This window comes from Hylobates moloch, unplaced genomic scaffold, assembly GCF_009828535.3.
Source record: "Hylobates moloch isolate HMO894 unplaced genomic scaffold, HMol_V3 SCAFFOLD_11, whole genome shotgun sequence".
Classification (NCBI taxonomy): Eukaryota; Metazoa; Chordata; class Mammalia; order Primates; family Hylobatidae; genus Hylobates; species Hylobates moloch.
In genome coordinates, this window is record NW_026652286.1 from 80,795,489 (window position 1) to 80,812,189 (window position 16,701).

Below are 16,701 nucleotides of genomic sequence, written 5' to 3' on the forward strand. Positions count from 1 at the left end.
TATTATTTCCTTTTTATTTTCAGAAAGAAGTTGAGAAATTTAAGCGCCTGATTCGAGATCCTGAAACAATTAAACATCTAGATCGGCATTCAGATTCCAAACAAGGAAAATATTTGAATTGGGATGCTGTTTTTAGGTATTCTACTCAAATTTATTTTACTGTCTTTATTTTTCTCTTTCATATTTATTTCTGTTGTGATATTATTTTTGTGTGTAAGTCTTAACATTTATCTTTGCTTCCTATATATCATTATGTCTTGCATATGAATTTGGCATTTAATATTTATCCAAAACATAATTTTTAAAGGTTGTTCATATAGAAACTTAAAAATTATAAATTATTTCTTCAATAAAATGTTTTAGACATATCTCACTCAAAATTGAGAGAGAATTTCTTTCATTTTAATTAGTTCACAAGACTTCAGATTAGAGGAAAAAATTATAATAAATGTTTGGATATTACTTTTACACCTTTAAATATTACTCTGATTATAAGTAAATGCCGTGTGTTAAATTGTAATAAAACAAGTAAAAGGAAGATTGGAATACTTGTATATGAATTTGGTTAAAAACAAAAAATACCTCAAACAATGAAAAAACACAACTGATTGTTGGACAGGAGTGGCAAACAGGGTTGATGCATTTTTACATTGAGACATCATTTTCAACCATGAAATCCATTTATAACTAGAAACAGATTGTAAGGATTAGGAAAGATGAATAAAGTATTTTAAATACTGAGAGTACTAAATAAACTAGAAATAACATTTGTAGTCAAGAGGAAGTATGTCTTTAGTTGTCCTTCAGTGTTTATGACAGATTGTTTTATTTTTAGCTCCTATTTGGTATTAGATGGACTGTTAGAGATTTGAATGCATGTAAAATGAAACATGCATGCTGTTTTTCCTCTGGTTTTCTAGTTTATTTTAAATACCACAAATATGATTATAACCTGAAGATGAATAATATTTTGTATAAGCTGATCTGGTAGGTCAAATATGCATCCAGCACTCCTGGCTAGTAATGAATATCTTCTAGGCAGGCTTCATTTAATGGCTAGCAACATTACCAACTGCCTAAGAAAGAGGTAGATCCTATACAGAATAACAGAAGGAGTTGAGAGAGGATTGAGAGGGTCCTTACTAGCATTGTAAGCTTTTAATGACAAATTTAGAAAGCAGGCAGTAAAGCAATAGAAAGTCATAGAAGATTAAGGGCTTTGCAGACCAGACATTAAATTGGTCTTGTAGGAGTTAGGCCTTGAAAGAGATATTTAATTGTTTTATTTGTTTTATTCAGCTGGTATAGTAATCTAAGCAAGGTAGTTTAAAAGTTGCTCTTTGTGATGGCATGAACAGCTTTTGAAATTACTATAATTTAAGTATTCAACGAGTTTCTGAAATTGCATTTTGTTTTCTTGAAGATTTTTACAGAAATATATTCAGAAAGAAACAGAATGTCTGAGAATAGCAAAACCAAACGTATCAGCCTCAACACAAGCCTCCAGGCAGAAAAAGATGCAGGAAATCAGTAGTTTGGTCAAATACTTCATCAAATGTGCAAATAGAAGTAAGTGATGTTATAAATTATAAATAAATGGCTTAACAGATTACTGTTGCGTGAGTTTTTTTCAGATCATTTTAAGGACTTAACTGTTGCATGAGTTTGTTCTAAATATAATAAGATAAAAGTTGAGTGCAAGTACATATAATGATTTTTATTTTTATTAAAAGGTTTTTTTTTAGGGCTAGTCAAGTGAAGCGGTGGGAGTGGAGAAGGAACAAATAAAATCTGTAACTGGTTGTGATCGATTAGCTGTAAACACCACTGCACTCAGGCCAGCCTGGTTTTTAATATTACAGGTTCAAATATTTGGGGAAATTTATGCAAGCACAGAATGACAGAAATCTGAGGAATGAAGGGATTTATTTATTTAAGAGATAGGGTGTTGCTCTGTCACCCAGGCTGGAGTGCAATGGTGTGATGATAGCTCACTGCAGGCTCAAGCTTCTCTGTTCCTAAGTGATCCTCCTGTCTTGGCCTCCTAGTAGCTAGGACTACAGAAGTGCATCACCATGCCAGGCTGATTTTTTTTTTTTTTCAGAGATGTTATTTCACTGTTTTGCCCAGGCTGATCTTGAACTCTTGGCCTCAAGCATTCCTCCCCCTGCTCAGCCTCCCTAGTTATTGGTATTACAGATGTGAGCCACCATGCCCAGTGAAGGAATTAAAAATTACTGTTTTAACTACCTAGTCTTGGATGCCCTCTATACGTCCCTAGCCTTTTAGGCAGAAGTGCAGTCTTCATGATTGAATATACTTTCAAGGCTTTCTTTTGCATCTTTGAATAGCATTAAGAGTATTAAAAACTGGCCAAGCCTTGTGGCTCATTCCTGTAATCCCAGCACTTTGGGAAGCCAAGGCAGGCAGATCACCTGAGGTCAGGAGATTGAGACCAGCCTGACCAACATGGCAAAACCCCGTCTCTACTAAAAATACAAAAATGAACTGGGCATGGTGGTGCACGCCTGTAATTCCAGCTACTTGGGAGGCTGAGGCACTAGAATTACTTGAACCCGGCAGACAGAGGCTGTGGTGAGCTGAGATTACGCCACTACACTCCATCCTGGGCGACAGAGCGAGACTCTCAAAAAAAGAAAAGTATTAAAAACCTATCTTTTGTTACTGCTTCTCCCTTCTGAGAGTATATAAAAAACTCCTATTTACTTTTTTAGTGTGACATCCTTAGAGATGTTTGAAAGTAGCCACAATATTTCCTGAGTCCTCATCTCTAAAGTTCATAAACTCACTTTCTTCAGCTCACGTGACTTAGGTTTTATGCCACTGTCCTCCGAATATCTTCACTTTAATTGTCTGTCTTAAAGTGTGGGCCTCTACTTACAGGGAAGAGGCCAGAAAAACAAACAAAGTGTGGGACTCATTTTTTTTAATACGGGATCTTGCTCTGTAGCCCAGGCTGGAGTGCATGCAGTGGTGCAATCTTGGCTCACTGCAGCCTCCGCCTCCTGGGCTCAGGTGATCCTCCTGCCTCAGCCTCCCAAGTAGCTGGGACTATAGGCACGGGCCACCATGTCTGGCTAATTTTTGTATTTTTAATAGAGACAGGGTTTCCCTGTGTTGGCCAGGCTGGTCTCAAACTCCTGACCTCAAGTGATTTTCCTGCCTTGGCCTCCTGAAATGCTGGGATTACAAGTGTGAGCCACTGCACCTGGCCAGGACTCAATCTTTTAGGTATATTCTAATTAGTACAGAGTGAAGCAAGTCTTGCTTATCTTTCATTCTGTACTTTTACTGATTAATTCTAAGATCATGTGAGCTTCCTTGGCTGTCAGAACCAACACTAAACGGACATTTTACTTGCTATGATTTGAGGAAAAAAACAACCCCCAAAAATATTTTTTTCTCCTGATGAGCCAAATAGTTCCCATCTTTAACTTGTACAATTAATATTGTGAAGAGTTGATTTTTTGGAACCAAAATGCAGGATCCTGGTAAGCTTTTGTAAGGAAATGGGCTTTACACATACTGAAAAGCTAGAGGCAGAAATGTGTGTTCAGGGACTCCTGGGCTCTTCACAGATAAGGATGTTGCTTTGTGATACCAACTCTTAATTTAAGAATCAGGAGGGTGAGGCGCGGTTGCTCACACCTGTAATCCCAGCACTTTGGGAAGCTGAGGCGGGCGGATCACCTGAGGTCAGGAGTTTGAGACCAGCCTGGCCAATATGGCGAAACCCCATCTCTACTAAAAATACAAAAAATAGCTGAGTGTGGTGGCGGGTGCCTGTAATCCCAGCTACTTGAGAAGCTGAGGCAGGAGAATTGCTTGAACCTGGGAGGTAGAGGTTGCAGTGAGCTGAGATTGTGCCATTGCACTCCAGCCTGGGCAACAAGAGTGAAACTCTGTCTCAAAGAAAAAAAAAAAAAAGAATCAGGAAAGCCCCCAAATAGGTAAATATTTAGTAGAAGTATGCAGATTATTAGTGAATATTTCAGATTGGTGGTATGAGACTTGAGTCCAAAGAATAATGGTTTAGTCAATTTTCTACCTCCTCTGAGATGCCAGTTTGTGTGGATAGCTTCAACCCCTTGTCAGAGACTCCAGCAGAGACAAAGGAAAACTACACCAAAATATTCTGCACCCACTTTTGCTCTGTGTGGTAGCTTTGTATCCAGTAAAATATTTTATTTGCTAGTAACACTGGGATATAGTAGGTACTTACTGAAAGAGTGAATGAGAGAAAGATAACATGTCAATTTTGTAGCCCACCAGAAAAGTTTGCAATGTGTACAGTAGTTTTGCCTTGCAGTGAACAAACCTTTTAATTGCAACATTAACAATGGAGATTACATTTGAAAATGCGTCAGCATGTTGGTGTATAAGAAAGAGTTGATGAAATTATCAATGCAGGTCGTTTAAGTAGTTGAAAATTAGTTTTTTAATTTATGGCTTCCTTTTCTTTCAAATTTGACTTTGTTACTTAAACCTTTTTAATCTTGGGGCAAAACCAGGGAGTTACTATTCCCTCACCCCACTTCAGTTGTTTTTTTGAAAAGATTGGAGGGTTGATGGAAATTTAACATATGTCAAGACTTTGCCAGTCTTGCTTAGCATTGGTATCCAAGATATGATGAAGAAATAGAGATTAGAAAAAAAGAAGTAAAAGGCAGCTGAGAAGAAGCAAGTAAGCAAATACTGTTGATTTCTCTTTTTTTTTTTTTTTTTGAGACAAAGTCTTGCTTTGTTGCCTAGGCTGGAGTGCAGTGGTGCAGTCTTGGCTCACTGCAGCCTCTTCCTCCTGGGTGCAAGCAATTCTCCCGTGTCAGCCTCTAGAGTAGCTGGGACTATAGGCACATGCTGCCAGGCCCGGATAATTTTTGTATTTTTAGTAGAGACGAGGGTTTTGCCATGTTGGCCAGGCTGGTCTCAAACTCCTGGCCTCAAGTGATCTGCCTGCCTCTGCCTTCCAATATGCTGGGATTATAGGTGTGAGCCACCACACCCAGACTACTGTTCATTTCTTTTCTTTTTTTTTTTGAGACAGAGTTTTGCTCTTGTTGCTCAGGCTAGAGTGCAATGGCGCCATCTCGGCTCACTGTAACCTGTGCCTCCTGGGCTCAAGCGATTCTCCCGCCTCAGCCTCCCAAGTAGCTGGGATTACAGGCATGCCCCACCATGCCCAGCTAATTTTGTATTTTTAGTAGAGACGGGGTTTCACCACGTTGGTCAGGCTTGTCTTGAACTCCTGACCTCAAGTGATCCACCCGCCTTGTTGTCCCAAAGTGCTGGGATAGGCGTGAGCCACTGTGCCCAGCCCGTTCATTTCTTTATGTTAGCATTTGTCTGCTTTTTTACAAAGCTTAAATAGAGTCTAGATAGTGCAAAACTCAGCTGTGAAAAATGTTAAGTTCCATAAGATTCCTGAAAGTCTCTGCAGGTAGGCTGGGCACAGTGGCTCATGCCACTAATCCTAGTACTTTGTGAGACCAAGGCAGGCAGATTGCTTGAGCACAGGATTTTGAGACCAGCCTGGGTAACATGGTGAGACCTCGTCTCTACAAAAACACAAAAATTAGCCAGGTGTGGTGGTGACCACCTATAGTCCCAGCTACTTAGGAGGCTTAGGGAGGAAGATCACTTGAGCCCAGGGGACAGTGGTTGCAGTGAGCCACGATCGTGCCATTGCACTCCAGCCTCGATGACAGAGTGAGATCCTGTGTCCAAAAAAAAAATAAAAGTCCCTGCAGGCAACTTGTACTTTTAAGAAAGATTTGATCCCAGAAGTTTGAGACCAACCTGGGCAACATAGGGAGACCCCAACTTTACAAAAACTAAAAAAATTAGCTGGGTGTAGTGGTGCTTGCTTGTGGTCCTAGTTACCTGGGAGGCTGACATGGGTAGATCCCTTAAGTCTAGGAGGTCAAGGCTGCAGTGAGTCATGATGGGGCCACTGCACTCCAGCTTGGGTGACAGAGCGAGAGACTGTCTCAAAAACAAGCAAAACTATGAAAAAAAAGTCAACATGTTTCTTGAAATACTTCTCATGTTTGGTAGAGGAGGGAGATATATTGGGATAAAGGACATAGGAAAATAGGATTTTATTATAATATTAATTTCTGTAGTTATTCAACACAAATTAATTTTTATTGAGCATTTGCTATTAGGGCAGTCACTGGGCTTTTATGTCAGAATATAGAGATTAATTCCTTTCCTTAAGGATCTAATCATACAATGGATGTTTTAGATTAGAAAAATGTTACAAGGACTATAAGAGAAATGCAGAGGGTACTAGAAAAAAGGATCACATGGTTGTGCATTTCATAACTGGACAATGCCTAAAATTATGAAATGAGCCATAAGTGAAGATGATTTTGCAGTTATATCAGTGTATATTTATTTCCCATAGCCTGTGAATATAACTAGTTTCATCATACAAAAACCCTAATCCAGAATATATTCATATTTACATGAGTTGTGTTCTGCTCATAGTTATAGCAATAAATATATTCAATTTTAAGATTGTCAGTATTGAAAAATGGCATTTCTGCTTTGACATAAATATAATTTACTGAAAATGAGAATTAAATTATTTTTAAATGTAATTTTGTTACCTTCAAGAATATGTATCTAGTCATGCTGAGTTTTCAGAATCTCTAATAAGTAAATAACATGCTGTTAAAAATGACACAGGCACAGGGGTCAGGCACAGTGGCTCATACCTTTAGTCTCAGCACTTTGGGAGGCCAAAACAGGAGAATCCCTTGAGCTCAGGAGTTCAAGACCAGCCTGGGGAACATTGTGAGAGATTCTGTCTCTATGAAAAATTTAAAAAATTAGCTGGGCATGGTGGCACAACATCTATAGTCCCAGTTACTCGGGAGGCTAAGGTGGGAGGATCCCTTGAGCCTGAGAGGTTGAGGCTGCTGTTGGATGTGATCATGCCACTGCACACCAGCCTGGGTAATATAGAGCCAGACCCTGTCTTAAAAAAAAAAAATTACAACCTGAGGTATTTGTATGCCATAAATGCTATTATAGGACTTAGAACTAGTTTCGCTTTCCAAGGTAAATATTCTCCTTGTAATCTTATGTTATTCTAATAAATTCATTCTTCATAAAGAGTGCCAAAAAACTTGGGAACATGTTTGGTCTAACACCAGAAGTTGTGAATTATTAAGGTTATAATTGTTTAAGAATGATTGCTTTTCGAGGTGGGCAGATCACTTGAGGTCAGGAGTTCAAGACCAGCCTGGCCAACATGGTGAAACCCTGTCTCTACTAAAAATACAAAAATTAACGGGGTGTGGTGGTGCACGCCTGTAGTCTCAGCTACTTGGGAGGCTGAGGTGGGAGAATCACTTGAACCCAGGAGGTGGAGGCTGCAGTGTGCTGAGTTTGTGCCACTGCATTCCAGCCTGGGTGACAGACCAAGATTCCATCTCAAAAAAAAAAAAAAAGAATGATTGTTTTTGCTATATATTCCTATAAAGGAGGCGTTGGCAAACTTACTGTGTAGAGGCCAGATAGTAAATGTTCTTGACTTTATAGGCCATGCAGTCATCTCTGTCTTAATTACAAAAGCAGCCGTAGACAATAAGTAAATGAATGGATGTGACTATGTTCCAATAAAATGTTATTTGCAAGAAAAAAAAAAAAAATGAATTTTGCTTGGGGCCATAATTTGCCAATTTATTCTCTGCAAAAGAAGTTTAGTTAATAGTAATTTCCCAAGTGGAATTATTTAAATAGTTGCCATTCCAAGTGTCTTTTATTTTTGTTCAAATTTATGTTTTTCTTTCTTTCTTTGTTTATTTTTAAATAGGAGCACCTAGGCTGAAATGTCAAGAACTCTTAAATTATATCATGGATACAGTGAAAGATTCATCTAATGGTGCTATTTACGGAGCTGATTATAGCAACATACTACTCAAAGACATTCTTTCTGTGAGAAAATACTGGTGTGAAATATCTCAGCAACAGTGGTTAGGTATGTTTTGAAGGTTGTTGTTTGTGAATTTTTCCTCATGAAATGAAACTTCACCAAAGAAAGCACTCTGTCTGCATCTGTCTGTATCCCCCAAGTGACCTGACAGTTTAACAGTACTTTAGTAAAATTATATGGTTATTGAACCTGACCCTTAATTTTTATTTATTATGTAACTTCTGAATAAAGTCATGAATATCAGGTGCCTGATATCAGAGCTGGAATTACAGTTGAAAAATACCATCTCCATTGTCAAGGAGTTGACAGTGGCAGAAGAAAACCCAAGTAAATCACAGTTTCATAATGTGCTGTAATACAGACATGTTTGGGTTCAGTAGGTATACAAAACAGTGACACCTAAACTCAACTATGATTTAAGTAGAAAGGGAGAAAACCAAGAGAGAGAAGTACCATAAAAGTAAAAGCAGGCAGGGTGCAGTGGCTCACGCCTGTAATCCTAGCATTTTGGGAGGCCAAGGCCGGTGGATTGCTTGAGCTCAGGAGTTAAAGACCAGCCTGGGCAACATGGTGAAACTGTCTTTACAAAAAATAGCGGAGGTAATGGCTCACGCTTGTAGTCCCAGTTACTTGGGAGGCTGAGGCAGGAGGATCACCTGAGCCCTGGAGGTTAAAGCTGCAGTGAGCTGTGATGACACTGCACTCCGGCCTTGGCGACAGATTGAGACCCTGTTTCCATTTAAAAAAAAAAAAAAGTGAAAGCAAGAGAGTTTAAAGTTCAAAGGGGTGTGGCCAACATTTTAAGTGTTGTAGAAAGGATAAGACACAAAAGTATCCATTGGATGAGGCAGTTAGCACACTACTTCTAAGGTAATGGAAATCAAATATATTAGAATAGAATGCATTAGAAGACAATGTACAGAACCTAGTGATTCACTAGATGTGTAGAGTGTGTTCTAGGGAGGAATCTGGTGGTGTTGCCTGTTTATAGCTGGGAGGTACTGAGAGACCACAAAGGAAGGAAGTTATGGTCAGAGACTGAAATACTTCAGTTTGTTGATTTCAAAGATGGAGGATTTCTGGGTTTGAGAATAAGTGAAAGTAGGATTTGACGTTAACAAGATGATTTTAAGTCAGATGTCAAAGTCTTCTAATACATGAACTCTAAAAGTTTAGAAGCTTTTTTTTTTCATGGAAAGTATTTAAGCTAAATTTTGCTAGCTAAATTAAAAGACATTTGTCCATATTCTCTATTGCCATTTTATTATTTCAAAAGGAGATGCATGTGAACCACAAAACTACTACCTAATCAGTACCCTCACTCCTGCATTACACTCTACTGTTCCCATGAGAATAAATGCCTTCTCAGCTGTTGTACTAATTTCTTAGGAGTCATTTGTAGCCTTTATGTTACTCTGAACACAAGATAGGCTGTGTCTGTAATAGGGCCCTCAACAAGCCTAGAGACAGCCTTTGGGAATAGGCTGGTGATATCTAGGTTACTCAGCCAGATCTTTCCCCAGTATGGCTGGTCATATGTAGGGCATTTTACATTATCACTTACAACCATGGCTGTCACTGAAACAGGCAGTCTTTCCCCTAGTCTCCTTACTATATTCTGTCATCTAGTTTGTTCTCTGAAACCCCCTTTTTATTTTTAAACTAACTATTCTTACTTCTTCTTTTTTCTTTTTTTTTAAGCTAAGCTTTGCCACTTCTTAGATGTTACTTCTTATAATTAGCTTTTTTGTCAAAATATTTTTTTACTTAGCTTCCTTTTAAAACTTGCTTAGATGAGGACTCTGTGGAAGAAGCAAAGTCTGTGCTCAAAATATATATTTGGTACAGGTGGTGATTGAAGCCATGACTATGGATGAGATTTGTATATAGAGTTTAGTGTGAGATGAGAAGAATGGCCTAAGATTGAGTCAGCATTTCCATATAAATTTTGGAATCAGCTTACTGATTTCTACAAAAGATCTTGCTGGGATTTTGATACTAATTGCATTGAATCTGTTGAACAATTTGGGAGGAATAGAAATCTTAACAATGTGGAGTTTTCCAATCCATGAACACTGTATATCTCTCCATTTACTTAGGTTTTTTTTTTTTTTTTGGCTTGTTTGTTTGTTTTTTGAGACTGAGTCTCCCTCTGTTGCCCAGGCTGGAGTGCAATGGCACGACCTCATCTCACTGTAACCTCCACCTCCTAGGTTCAAGCGATTCTCCTGCCTCAGCCTCCTGAGTAGCTGGGATTACAGGCAAGTGCCACCACACCCGGCTAATTTTTGTATTTTTAGTAGAGATGGGGTTTCCTCATGTTGGCCAGGCTGGTCTCGAATTCCTGACCTCAGGTGATCCACCTGCCTCGGCCTCCCAAAGTGCTGGGATTATAGACTTGAGCCACCACGTCTGGCCACTTGTCTTTTTTGATTTCTTTCATTAGTGTTTTATAATTGTCAGCATATAGATTTTTTATTGTAAATTGACAATTTTTTTTTCTTTAATTTTATATATTAAAAAAATACAGACAGGATCTCACTGTGTTGCCTAGGCTGGTCTCAAATTCCTGGGCTCAAGTGATCCCCTTCCCTTGACCTCCCAAAGTGTTGGGATTATATGCATGAGCCACCATGCCCAGCTGCAAATTGACATTTATTTATAATTGTATAAACAAAAAGATTTTGTATATGTTTTGTTAGATTTATACTGCAGTAGTTTGTAAGTGCATTGTTTTTAACATTTTGATTTTCAAATTGTTCATGCACAAAAATTATACAGGAGTACAGTTGATTTTTGTGTAGTGACCTTGTATTTTGGGACCTTGCTAAAATCATTTATTAAATCTAGTAGCTTTCTTTGAATGTTCTTTGGGATTTTCTTTGTAGACAAACATGTCTTCTGTAAGCAGTATTTTTTTTTCTTTCTTTCTGAGCCATGTGGCTTTTATTTTATTTTTGTGCCTTATTGCATTGGCTAGGACCTCCAGTGTGATTTATTGTGGTAAAATATATATAACATTTATAATTTTAACTATTTTTAAGTGTACAGTTGTGTAGTATTAAGTGCATTCATATTGTTGTATAATCATCTCCACCATCCATCTCCAGAACTTTTTTTTTCTATACTCAGTAAACAATAATTTACCATTTTCCCCTCCCCTATCCCCTGGCAGCTACCATTCTACTTTCTCTCTCTATGAATTTGGCTATTTTAGGTACTTCATTTTTATGGATTGAATGTTGTGTCCCACCAATTATGTTGAAATCTAGTTCCCAAAGGGATGGTATTTGGAGGTGTGGGATTTAGGAGGTAATTAGGTCCTGCGGGTCGAGCCTTCATAGATGGGATTAATGCCCTTATGAAAAGAGGCCAGAGAGCTAACTTGCTGTCTTTCTGCCATGTGAAGATATAGTTCAAAGTCAGTAGTCTGCAGCCCCAAAGACGGCCCTCACCAGAAACCCACAATGCTGGCACCTGATCTGCTTTCAGCCTCCAAAATTGAGAGAAATAAATTTCTGTGGTTTCTAAGCCACCTAATCTATGATACTTTGTTATAGCAGCCTGAAGTAGAGGACTCCTATAAGTATTTGTCCTTTTGCAACCTGCTTATTACACTTACCAAAATGTCTTTGAGGCTCATCAGTGTTATAGCTTGTGTCAGAATTTCGCCCTTTTTAAAAACTGAACACTATTCTGTTCTGTGTATATGCCACATTTTGTTCATTCATTCATCCATTGGTGGACATGGGTTGTTTCTACCTTCTGATTATTGTGAATAATGCTGCCATGAACATGAGTATACGTCTCCTGAGTTTCCTGCTTTCAGTTCTTTTGATTATATACCCAGAAGTAGAATTGCTAGATCATGTGGTAATTCTATATTTAATTTTTTAAGGAACCAACATCCTGTTTTGCACAGGAGCTACACCATTTTGCATTCTCACTAGCAGCACACAAGTGTTCCAGTTTCTCTACATTCTCACTAGCACAACTAATAGAAAATGAGGATTCCTCTTCCAGGCCTTGAAAGTGCTGCATAATTTTGCTTCTTCCTGTCTAACTTAACTAAAGTGCTTCTAATTTCTGTGCTCAAGCTACACTGTCAATTATTCAGTTTCTCAAACCTAGTGGTTTCCATTTTTTTAAATTGACTTATATCTTTCAGAGGAATTTTAAATTTATAGCAAAACTGAGTGGAAGGTCCACTGGACACACACAGCATGCCCTACTATCAACATCTTGCACCAGTGGCATGTTTGTTACCATCAGTAAACCTATGCTGGGACACATCATTATTATCCAGAGTCCAAGATTCACTTTTGGTGGTACATATGCTATGGATTTGGACAAGTGTTTTGACATTTTTAAAGATCTTTTTCTGTATCTAATGAGATGGTCATGTTTTTTTTTCCTCTGGGAGAGAATGGTAACAATTTTTCACTATTACAGAATCATACAGAATAGTTTCACTGTCAGAAAAATCCTCTGTGCTTCACCTTTACATCTCTTCCTCCTTGCAAACTGTGGGAACCATGGATCTTTTTGCTATCTCCATGGTTTAGCCTTTTCCAGTATGTCATATACAGTTGTGCATCTCTTAACAATGTGGATATGTTCTGAGAAATACATCATTAGGCAATTTCTTTGTTGTGTGAACATCATAGAGTGTATTTATACAAACTTAGATGGTATAACACTACACACCTAAGCTATATGGCATTACTGCTCCTGCAGTACAAACCTGTGCAGCATGTTACTATACTGAATACTGTAGGCAGCTGTAACACAATGGCAAGTATTTGTGTATCTAAACCTATATAAACATAGAGAAGGTACAGTGGAAGTATGGTATAAAGGATAAAACGTGGTACACCTGTCTAGGGCACTTACCATGAATGGAGCTTGCAGGACTGGAAGTTGCTCTGGGTATGTAAATGTGTGGTAATGTAAAGGCCCAGGATACTATATACTACTGTAGAATTTGTAAACACTTATTCTGTACCAAATTTAAAAATTTATATTTTTCTTCAATACCAAAGTAACATTAGCTACTATAACTTTTTTACTTTATAAACTTTAAAACTTTTTAAACTTTTTGACTCTTTTTAAATAACACTTAGCTTAAAATACAAATGCATTGTACAGCTGTACAAAAATATTTTTTCCTTATATACTTATAGATGTTTTTTCTTTTGTTCTGTAAGCTTTTTTAATGAAATTATTACTCTATTTTTTCCTTTAAACCTTTTTGTTGAAAACAAAGACACAAACACACACATGAGCTTAGGCCTACATAAGGTCAGGATCATCAGTATCACTGTCTTCTGTCCCTGCATCTTGTCCCCCTGGGAGATCTTCAGGGACATGCACAGAGCTTTCATCTCCTATGATAATGGTGCCTTATTCTGAAATACCTGCTAAAGGACCTACCTGAGACTGTTTCACTGTTTTGTTTTGTTTTGTTTTTTAAGAAGAAGAAGGAGGAATATAGTATAAAATAGTGATAAAAAGCATAGTAGAGTAAGTACATAAACCTAACATTTTACCAGTAACTTAGTCATTTATTATCATTATCAAGGTTTATGTACTGTACATGATCGTATGTATTATACTTTTATATGACTGGCAGTGCAGTGGGTTTTTTTACACAAGTATCACCACAAATGCTTGTGAGTAATTTCTTGTGCTATGACATCACTAAGTATTTAAATAGGAATTTTTCAGTTCTAATACAATCTTATGGTACCACCTTTTCATATTGCCATTTGTCATTGAACAGAATATTGTTATATAGTATGTGACTGTGGTTGGAATCATAACAGTATGTATCATTTTCAGATTGTCTTCTTTCATTTAGTAATATGCATTTAATGTTCCTCCATGTCTTTTTCTTTCTTTCTGTCTTTTTTTTTTTTTTTGAGATAGGGCCTCACTCTGTCACCCAGGCTGGAGTGTGGTGGTGAGATCATGGCTCTCTGCAGCTTCGACCTCCTGAGTCAAGTGATCCTCCCGCCCCCTTCCAAGTAGCTGTGACCACAGACACAAGCCATCACACCCTGCTAATTTTTCATTTTTACTAGAGATAAGGTCTTATTATGTTGCTCAGGCCAGCAACTTGAACTCAGCCTCCCAAAGTGTTGGGATTACAGGTGTGAACCACCGTTCTCAGCTCCTCCGTGTCTTTTTATGGCTTGATAGGCTGAAGTGGGAGGATCACTTGAGCCCAGGAGTCCAAATCCAGCCTGGGCAGTGTAGTGAGACTTCCGTCTCTTAAAAAAAAACAAAAAAAAGAAGACCAAAGTTACTGATATTAGAAATGAAGTGAGATCTAATTGCAGATCCTATAGATATTAAAAGGATATTAAGGAAACACTATGAACATCTCTTAATTTAAATGGGCCAGTTCCTCAAAACCATATATTATCAAAAGTCATCCAATATAAAATAGATAATTTGACTAGTCCTATAACTATTAGGAGAATAAATTGAAGCCATAATTTAAAACCTTTCATAAGACAAATTGGGAACAAGATAAGGATGTGCACTCTCACCACTCCTTTTCAACATTATATTGGAGGTTCTAGCTAGGGTAGTTAGACAAGAAAAATAAAAGGCTTACAGATTGGAAAGGAAGAAATAACACTTCCCTTTTGTAGATGACGTGATTGTCTATATATAAAGTCCCACTATACACAAGTATAACATTGTGTAATAATGTTATTTGGGGGCTGAGCGCAGTGGCTCACACCTGTAATCTCAGCACTTTCGGAGGCTGAGGCAGGTAGATCATTTAAGGTCAGATGATGGCTTCCTCTAAAACAGGACAGATTTACTTATAGCTTATTCATTATAAAAAGCTTGAGGTTTGTCTGTTATAACTCAGTCCACTGTTTTCGCAGTGTCAAGTGTCCCATTTCATCTTGCCTTTGGTACTGGGGAACTGATGCAAAATGAAGGTAGTCTGGCTGCTATCATTGCTGGGAGAAATAAACTGTCCTTTTTCTCTTATCAGGAACCTCAGGTCTCCTGCTAGCACCCAGGAAACTGTCATGCTAATTTGTTAGGTTATAAGTAGGTAAAATCTCAGCCAGGCACAGTGGCTTATGCGTGTAATCCTAGCACTTTGGGAGGCCTAAGCAGGTGGATCACTTGAGCCCAGGAGTTCAAGACCAGCCTGGGCAACATGGTGAAACCGTGTCTCTACCTAAAATACAAATCAGTTGGGTATGGTGGTGTGGGCCTCTAGACCCAGCTACTTGGGAGGCTAAGGTGGGAGGATTACCTGAGTCTGTGGAGATTGAAGCTACAGTGAGCCATGATCTTACCACCACACTCCAGTTTGGGTGACAGAGTAAGACTCTACCTCAAATAAATAAGAAACAAACCAATCAGAGTAAAATTTCATACCCTTCATAGGTCTCAACACATTTTGTGCATATTATTAATCAAATAGTATTATTATTTTAAAAAACTGTGGAGGCCAGGCCCAGTGGCTCATGCCCATAATCCCAGCACTTTGGGAGGCCAAGGTGGGTAGATCACTTGAGGCCATGAGTTTGAGACCAGCCTGACCAACATGGTGAAACCCCATCTTTACTAACAATACAAAAATTAGCCAGGCTTGGTTTTGTGCGCCTGTGGTCCCAGCTACTTGGGAGACTGAGGCATGAGAATCTCTTGAACCCAGGAGGCGGAGGTTGCAGTGAGCCAAGATTGCACCATTGCACTCCAGCCTGGACGACAGAGCAAGACTCTGTCTCAAAAAACAGAAGAAAGAAAAACCCATGGAGTATGTACTGTAAGTGCTTTCTTAGGCCTGGATGATGGAACAGAGGCTTAGAGAAGTTAAGTAATGTTTCTGCGATCTGGCTCTTAAACTGGTGCTCTCACAGCAGTTTATAGTTGTTCTTGTCTTAAAGGCATTTTATATAAGATAAAATTAAATACTGATGGAGTACTTTTACTATGTTAAAAATAAATTAGTGCAGTTTTAAAATCCTTTTGCTGTATGGGATTATGAAATATTTAAGTTAAATTGTAACATTTAATACATTTTGATTTTTAAAAAATCATGACTAATAATTTTTTTTTTTTTTTAAGAATTGTTCTCTGTGTACTTCAGGCTCTATCTGAAACCTTCACAAGATGTTCATAGAGTTTTAGTGGCTAGAATAATTCATGCTGTTACCAAAGGATGCTGTTCTCAGACTGACGGATTAAATTCCAAATTTTTGGAATTTTTTTCCAAGGCTATTCAGTGTGCGAGGTAATCTAATCTCTTTTTCTTTTGTTTTGTGTTGAAATACTTTTGATCTTGCAAGACCATGTTTTAGACTCAGTAACTAAAAATTCTACCTTTAAATAAAACATTGATCCATCATAACAGAACTAGTGGATTCCTAAAGAGACAACCAAGTCCAACACTTTCTGAATATCCAATATGCAGAACACTACATGATGTTTTCAAGTGGGAGATGTGTCTTGCTGATGTTCTGTTGACCAGGAAAGTTAAATATCCTCTAAGTCGTTGCATTTCCCCCATTTTGAGGATGGTTGTAATATACTGAGAATAAAATAGGAAAATATTTTGGAAGCATTACTGTTGTACATTAGTATGGCAGTACTCAATGTATAATGTGAAACATTTTATAAATGGTGTTACAAATCAGTTTTGTTTATTTTTAGACAATGTTTTAGCAGGAGGGAGAGCTAGCAGAAGTGGTCTCTTAACACTA

General features: G+C 38.0%; 1 protein-coding gene across 7 annotated transcripts in view; it reads left to right on the forward strand.

Annotated features, from left to right (window-relative positions):
- ATM (ATM serine/threonine kinase) overlaps positions 1-16,701 on the forward strand; it is a 140,691-nt gene that overhangs the window by 4,812 nt on the left and 119,178 nt on the right. For all 7 annotated transcript variants that reach the window (XM_058424495.1, XM_058424499.1, XM_058424500.1 and 4 more), the window contains 4 exons: positions 24-136; positions 1,424-1,569; positions 7,844-8,008; positions 16,067-16,232. In XM_058424495.1, coding sequence (XP_058280478.1) covers positions 24-136; positions 1,424-1,569; positions 7,844-8,008; positions 16,067-16,232 — 590 coding nt within the window. The remainder of the gene's footprint in view (positions 1-23; positions 137-1,423; positions 1,570-7,843; positions 8,009-16,066; positions 16,233-16,701) is intronic.